Genomic DNA, 8,393 nt, shown 5'->3' on the forward strand with positions numbered 1-8,393 from the left:
AGAGAGAGAGAGAGAGAGAGAGAGAGGAAGAGAGAGAGAGAGAGAGAAAGAGAGAGAGAGAGAGAGAAATCCACTGATGACAAAGAGTTACGTTTCTTCATGTTTTTGCAGGACTGGTGCCCTAATTGAGCGAACTAATGAACACCATAGTACTTCTATAATTGGCTTACACTGATGGTGAGCTGGGGTGCTGGGCGAGTAAAATTGAATCAAAGCTGTACATAAGAAGCAGTATTTCGATCCTAATTGGCAAATGAGTAAAACGTGGCACAAAGCCAACTAGGCAGCTCTGAGTAGCGTGTGTTTGTTTACTGTAGCCATGCAGGGCATGCCCAAGACTGGATGGGGTCCTGAGCAGAATGTGATTTTGGCGCATATTAATAGACACGACTTCAAGAATACAGCCCTAAAGGTTGCTTACATTGCAAATAGCATGTCTCAGAGTTAATTAGTAAATCAACAGTTTGCTGCTTTGTCATCAACATGCTAGCCATAGGCTACTGTACCATAAAGTGGCTGTGTGTCTCAGTTCGTACAAAATCTACTGAGATAGGGTTGCTCATAGTTATTTTGGCTCAATCAAAAGTATGAATGTTTCTTATTTCAATAGAGTCATTTAATCAAAAACATTCAACTTCAAACTGACTGTAATAATTGGCCAAATGGATTTATTTTCATTTTATCACTGTACAATTAAAAAAATAAAAAAAATAAAAAATAAAACAGTAAATAAATAAGAGGTTGTACGTGTATGTATAATAAATGGTTTGTTGGAAATAGAAATAGGAGAGATGAAAGGCAATATGCTATTATGGATTTATGTAGAGTGACTAGAATTGGATGGTTTCTTGGGGGCCCTCTGCAAACATGGGCTGATTTCACTTACACCAGCTCTGACAATATCTAATCATTATGGTCAAAAATAAAAAAAACAAGACATGCAACAAAGTTTATCGTCATTATAGCTCACTGGTTTGGTAATTTTGGCCAAGATAACATGCTTACACAACACTCTCCTATCATCTATACATGTAGAATTAAAACAAACAAACAAACAAATCAATAAAACGGAAAGATGGGAACGAATAACAACAATGTCCAGCCTTCACGTCGTGCGTCTTGAAAGACTGACACATGCAACAAAACAAATATAAGAATACAGAGAGAGAGAGCGCGCGCGCGAGAGAGAGAGAGAGAGAGAGAGAGAGAGAGAGAGAGAGGAAGAGCGTGAGAGAGAAGGATAGGGAGAAAGGGAGAGGGAGGGCGAGACCAGACCGCTCTCTGTGTGAGCGAGCTTTAAAGATTGCCACGGGGGGTGATGGAGCAGCACACACGCCCCCGCAGCCAGGTTGGAGGAACTCCCCCTTCAGCACCTTGGACAGAGGCAGCGCTGCCCGCCGGAGATTTTTACTGGAAGTGGGAAAGCGCAGGCTCACAGTCGGGTCAGCTGACGCCGCTCGTGGTCAGACACTTCTCTCTGCCAGCCCAGCCATCATCCGGGGTTTAGCGCCAACGAGTTACTTCATGAATATTGAAGAAATCTTGCTCTGGGTGGGTGACGAAAAGGAAAAAAAGGCCATCTTTTTCTTATTGTTTTTCTTTCCTTTTCCTTTAAAACTTTTTTTTTTTCTGGCCACAAGAGAAGAAACTTTAACCGAGTCTAAAGAGGATACGCCGCAAAGAAAGTGTGATTTTTAGATCCCTTTCGCAGATTTTCTGAATTTTTTTAAATTATTATTATTGTTTTATTATTATTTTAATCACAGGGCGCGTCTTTTCTGAGACATTTTTTAACACTTCTTCAAAGATGCTGCTTGAACACCCAGGGTCAAGCTGTCAAAATTCTGGAAATTTTTCCCGGTACAGTTCGGGTCAAGGTAAGTAACATCTCCTTCATACAATTGATAAGGATTAGATTTAATTAGAAACAAGGTTTATATTCGTGAAGCTCACGTGTTCATGTTGGGCCTACTAAAGTCTTTAAGTGAATATGAAATAGTGAATAATGCAGCAAATCACACATGGGCCACAAACTCTAGCAAGCGTCTCACTTCATTATATCCAAAGAAACCAAACTTGCACAAATAGAGAAATTCATAAAAATGTTGAGAGGTACTTCATTATAGAAATAAAAAAATATATTAGACGTTATGAATCCATAATGAGCAATCATTATTGGAGAATTGCACGACCAGATGCTATGCGCCGCGGCTGTCATTTCACACCACAGCCTGCAGTCGCCACGGGAGCGCAGTGAGACGCACGGCGGTTAAAGGCTGCAGGCTCTGAGCCGGACAGCATAAGCGACAGACAGCGAACAGGCGCAGAAAGCCGCTCCCATCCGCACAACAGCCAGGCCGCATGTTCAACAGGTGTCCCATTTCTGGTCTGCCAGGTGGAACACCTGAGGTCTGCTGTGTCCACAAGGAAAGAGATCAATAATTTGTTGTTGCAGACGTATGATCTTCTCATCAAAGTTGTGTGTTCGACACTTGTTTTATCCTCTCGCGCGCTAAATGTATAAATATGTTTGTTTGTCAAAGTAAATGACACAATACGAAAAGAATGGAAAATGCACTCTGATACCGACTTTTGAAACGATTTGAACGATATCACTTTTTAGTCGATTTGAATTCAACAAAAAACAAATAAAACAGCCGGACGTATTTGATCGTCTTTGCAACTTTCCCCAACTGACTGTCCATTACTCTGATGGCCATTTTATGGCTTTGTTGTCACATTACTGTTGACTCACCCCCTCCTCCTTCAACAGCGTCCGATCAATATGACATAAGAAATATCTTATCACAAAGCTGAAAAGTAACTGTGGGACCTATGAACCCCACACCTTTCTCCAAAACGCCTTTCATATACTTCGGAAATGCAGGCAAATGGGGCATTGATTTTAGATTCATCAGCGGGCCCGGCCGGTTTGTGGCTCTACCCGTGATTTCCCAAGGCGCTCTTTTGTGCCAAAGATCAGTGTCAATAAAATTCATTGGGGTGCTGGCCCGATCAACATGTTATTGAACAGCCAATCTCCCCCCTAAACAAACACTTGTCTCTGAATGCTCGGCTCACCTGCGGGCACAAGTAGCATCATGAGTGTTAGTTGGATTTAAAAACATATATATTGTAGATTATGTCAAAGGTTTTAGTTGAATCATAATAATAATAATAATAATAATAATAATAATAATAATAATAATAATAATAATAATAATAATAATAATAATAATATTAATAATAATAATAATAATAATAATAATAATAATAATAATCTTCTTTCCAAAAGAGCCACATATCAGAGGAAGTCACAAGTAACAACATCTCATCGTGTATTATTATTATTATTATTATTATTATTATTATTATTATTATTATTATTATTATTATTATTATTTAGCCTTTTTATTTTCAGTCAGTTCAGTGCTGACATAAAATGAGCCCTGTGGGTTCAATTTGCAATATTTCCTTCTAAAAATATTTCCTTCTAATTCGTTTATTTATTATTATTATTATTATTATTATTATTATAATTATTAGTAGTAGTAGTAGTAGTAGTAGTAGTAGTAGTAGTAGTAGTAGTAGTAGTAGTAGTAGTAGTAGTAGTTAGTTTGGAGTTTTTTGTTGTCTTGGGGTTTTTTTTACATTTTATACATAATTTCAATAATATTTTGGTTACCCTTTTCTGCCTTTCCTATTGCTTAGGCATGAAACTGTATAATTTTTTTGACGTTACAACATTAGAATAAAAGACAAATTGGCACTTTTTTTTACTGATTGATTTCTTCAAACGATAACAGGACAATTCATTCTTTCTGTTTTATGCCCAGGTAAAACGTACCCAGTTCTCTCTCCCACAGTGAAACTGATAGATTACAAATCAAACTAACCCGATATGACCTTGAACATTTAAAGAAAAATAGATTTTTCATCGACATGTTTGTTTTTTTAGGCAAATAAATCAAAAATCAGATGTGAAGGTACGAAAGAAACACTGATCCATGCTGTTCTCATCAGCAGCTTTTGGTTTGACGCCTCTGAGCGTCGAAGCTCTACTAGCTTCTTCTCCCCTTGCCTCCTGCTCATTCCTCTTCCGGGTGAGGTAGTCGGTGGTTGATGTTGATCTATCAGCCTGTCGCCCAGGGAACGGCGCAAGCAGCGTAATCCTGCACAGGCTCAAAGACAGTGCAGCATAAAAAAAAATAAATAAAAAAAAGAAGAAGTGAACTCCGCTGCGCCCTGGCGAGCTTTGGTGCGGGACTCTTTGCTGGCCAAATTTTGAAACCACCTGCCGCGCGAGGTTTGGACTGTGCGTGTGGATGTTCGAGCCAGACTTGCTTTACTTTTGGCGTAAATCATGAGGTATGGAAGGGCATGCTGAGAGTAACTGTCCCAAAGAGGCACCAAGTAACACGGAGATGCTCCTCGCTCTGCTGTCACACAGTGAGGAGTTACGGAAAGGTAAAAGCTACAGGCACGATTTCTACATCTTTTGAAGTATTTTTTTTTATTTAACAAACGTTTCTCTGTAAAGTATGATTCAATCTGCTAAATTGTTAATATGGGCTGGTGGGAGACGTCTTGATACGTTTAGTTTATTAAACTGGTGTGTACATCTTCCATATTGAACATCTTCGGGTGTTTCATTTCCTAGAGGATCAGTTTGTACTATTAGAACAGCTTAAAGAGCAAAGAGGACATATGTCATTTTTGCACGTTGGGACAAAAATATTTATGGGATTAACATTTGACCTTTGATCTACCTGAATTCAGATGAGCGAATGCAGTTTGGTCACAGTTTGAATCCGGAAATGTCTTCTCCGGATTTATTTATTTTTATTATTATTATTATTTTCATTTTCTTGCATAACAAAAGTTTATTATATGATGCACAACTTCAGTCATGCAGAAAAGGGACCATTTATAATTACAATAAGTGTTCTTCCGGCAATTCAGAACGGCTTACCACGACAGCATCAGATCAAAAACTATATATGTATTATTTATTTTTTTTTTTTCTTCTAATTTTACAGTTTTGGTGTTGCACGTATATGGGAATAAACTGCTTGCCCCCCTGTAGTGGTGTAAGCCGTGAGACCACAGGCCTGCAGCTTTCTAGTTTTACTGAGCTGCTCTAAATTATGGATGACCTGGATACACCTGTTCCTGACGCCGCTTGCTGCTGCTGATGCAAGTAGAAATGGCTCCTCAATGTTTCATGACCTGTCCTCCCGCAGAACAATAGCGGTGCGACTCATTGCAGGGGCTGCACGAAGTGCTTGAGCTTCTTTTAATTAGTAATAAAGAGGCCGAATAACATCGTATCTGGCATTTCGGGTTTTGTTTTGCTTCAGTCCTTTTGGTGTGCTTTTATATGTTAAAGAACAGGCGGTATCAAGGTTTGAAGTGGTTGCTTATTGTAAGTTATTGACTTTTTCCTCCGGCACTTTTACAAAACTAAACCTTGGAAAGCGTGACTTGTTCCTAAAGGCATTGATCGTTTTGTTTAACCGTGAAAATCTCCACCTTATGGTTTTATTCGGATCCCGTTCTTAATTAAATATCAGTTACAAACAGTACATCCTCAAGCCAAATTAAATTTGAAATGTTTCCTGCACGTTTTAGAAAGAATTGCATCTGAATTGTATTTATTTGTTATTTGTTTAACAGTCTTTATCCCTTTTATTATTATTATTATTATTATTATTATTATTATTATTATTATTATTATTATTATTATTATTATTATTATTATTATTATTCGAAGATTTTACAGGTTATTTTCACTAGAAAAAAATATATTTAGTCATATCGCAGGCCAGTGACGTAGTAAATAACTAAACCTGACCAATAATCGAAAAATCTTCTTTCGATCACCTGCCACAAAAACAAATAGTTAAGACATAATAAATGTTGTCTTATGCATTTTGGGTTTCGTTTATTTATTTATTTATTTATTTATTTATTTATTTATTTATTTATTTATTTATTTATTTATTTATTTATTTATTTGTTTGTTTATTTATTTATTTATATTATTTAGTCTTAATGTTTATGCAGAAATTCAGGCTTACACGTGGATCATATTTATTTTATTTTATCATTGACAAAGACCTATTTGCGCGATACAATTCCTATAATATGCATGCAGTTTCATACGTATTTTTTTGTATTATTTCACAAAAAGATTAATGAATGAATTTGTCACGTTTTACCGTGAAAGGCCGTGCCACATCACAGAAACGGGCGTCTTTTCTTTTACAGACATTCCCTGCCGCTGTCACCCGGCATCCCGTGATTCCCGCTTTGCCTTTTCTCCGACAGAAATCCCCGTGTGCGCAGGCTGCAATCAGCACATCGTGGATCGCTTCATCCTCAAAGTGCTGGATCGCCACTGGCACAGCAAGTGCCTGAAATGCAGCGACTGTGAGGCGCAGCTGGCAGACAAGTGCTTCAGCAGGGGCGACAACGTCTACTGCAAAGACGATTTCTTTAAGTGAGTTCCCTCCCTTGTTTTTGTGTTGTTGTTGTTGGGTTTATTTTTTTAAGATAATGAGTATAACTATTGATATCATTTTTTGTCATTATTAATTAATTAAATAGTTAATTAATTAATGGGAAGCCTCTCATGTCCAAAAGGAGATTTGGCACCAAATGCGCGGCCTGTCAGCAGGGGATCCCGCCCACCCAGGTGGTGAGGAGAGCGCAGGACTTCGTCTACCACCTGCACTGTTTTGCGTGCATCGTGTGCAAGAGGCAGCTGGCCACAGGTGACGAGTACTACCTGATGGAGGACAGCAGGCTGGTCTGCAAGGCCGACTATGAGACCGCAAAGCAGAGAGGTGAGCCGGCAGACTCCACAATCGCATGCGCAAACTGTGCCGTCAGAAATACTGTGCTGCACATTTGGCAATGTTCGCACCTGGAGTTGTGTGTTTGGCGCGGCGGAGAGGTCGTCTGCAACTGCGACCTACCGCCTGTAGTTGCATCATTTTCAGCAAATCAGTCATTACTCAACAGAAGAAAGTTGAGAAAATATGAAAGGGGGAACGAGAGGGAGCGGGGGTTATAAGTTTGCGCTCTAAGGATTACCTTCTAATAACTTTTGTGACCCCAAATAAGGTTGTGAGGGAGTCAAAAGTACAGCCTAGAAAGGCTGATCTGCGTGGGAGGGGAATCCTCAAAGATGATCTCTTTTTGCGAGACCTGCCCAAGTTATGAGCAAGCTTTGCGACTGTTTGGGGACTTCTGATCGCCTGGGGCCCCTGGGAAAAAAACCAGCATGTCCAACAGGAAGTGATGATGAAATACACTAAAGAAACCCCTAGTTTGAAAATAACATTAATTCATTTTCAAGCTAATTTAATTATTTATGTTGTTTGTACCTCAATTAAATTTTATATATGCATAATTTCAAACAAGCTGCACCGAAAAATATATATCAGTGATTCTTGAGAATAGGGACAAAACAGGTCCTATGGATAAAGCACAAAATTTGAATAAAATATACACAAATATTATCTTTTCAAATATCTGACTAAACTAACCTGGGTCATGTGAGCACAACAATGTATATTTTCCAGGTATTTGCTGAATGTTTTTTTTATTTTAAACATTGTAGTCGGTGGATGATGCCTATAAAAGACCTTGTCCCGGAGCAGAACTCAACACATTATAATAGTTTAAAATAATTAAAGAAATACTAAAATTATATATTATGACAATTAAGTATAAGTAGTCATATGAATAGTTATAAAAGTATCAATAAATTGAATTAAAAATCATTTTTGTATATTTTCCAACTCCATTGAAATTTGTCCCTAGTTTTTGTCAACACCGTCAGAAATGAAAAGAATGTAAAAAAAATCAGGCATTATTGGGGGGCACCAGAACTTCTGAGGACCCCATGACCACTTCCTTTCTCTTCCTTTGCTGAGAGGGCTAGTTAGCTCTGGTTAGCTTAAGTTATTCTTTAGTTTTTTTCTTCTTTTTATTCCTAAGTTGTTTGTCACAACCATGATGTGTCAAAACCATAACTGACAATTTACAAAACTTTGATGAAATTATGTGAAATAAAAGCTTAATTTTGGTATATTATAAAGATTTCATGGACCTGATGAGCTACAATATGGCCTCCTTCAGAATAACATCATATAAATTGAGGTAGTTTGGCTTTTTGTCAACTCCATCAGTTTTTTTGACTCTTTCAGTGAAATTGTTGTCAAATCTCACTTAAATGTGCAATTAATTCATTTTAATGTATTTTACATAAATTGCATTACTTCACATGTATGAAGTTTTTCATTTTACTCACTTTGTCACCACCTTCAGTTCTGGGTCAACTCCTTCACGCACTGTCAACTCCGTCAGATGGACATTTTGTTGTT

The 8,393-nt window shown here is 37.9% G+C and overlaps 1 protein-coding gene across 5 annotated transcripts in view; it reads left to right on the plus strand.

The window, feature by feature from the left end:
- The first annotated feature begins 1,299 nt into the window (after nt 1-1,299).
- The window catches only part of lhx3 (LIM homeobox 3), a 12,218-nt gene continuing 5,124 nt past the window's right edge, over nt 1,300-8,393 (plus strand). The window contains exons 1-3 of one of the 5 annotated variants that reach the window (XM_008424396.2): nt 1,300-1,877; nt 6,271-6,502; nt 6,646-6,848. In XM_008424396.2, coding sequence (XP_008422618.1) covers nt 1,808-1,877; nt 6,271-6,502; nt 6,646-6,848 — 505 coding nt within the window. In that variant the 5' untranslated portion in view covers nt 1,300-1,807. Of the gene's footprint in view, nt 1,878-3,618; nt 4,468-6,018; nt 6,503-6,645; nt 6,849-8,393 lie in introns of those variants that run through there. The other 4 variants (XM_008424399.2, XM_008424398.1, XM_008424395.1 and 1 more) reach the window with 4 other exon arrangements.

This window comes from Poecilia reticulata, linkage group LG12, assembly GCF_000633615.1.
Source record: "Poecilia reticulata strain Guanapo linkage group LG12, Guppy_female_1.0+MT, whole genome shotgun sequence".
NCBI classification, from domain to species: Eukaryota; Metazoa; Chordata; class Actinopteri; order Cyprinodontiformes; family Poeciliidae; genus Poecilia; species Poecilia reticulata.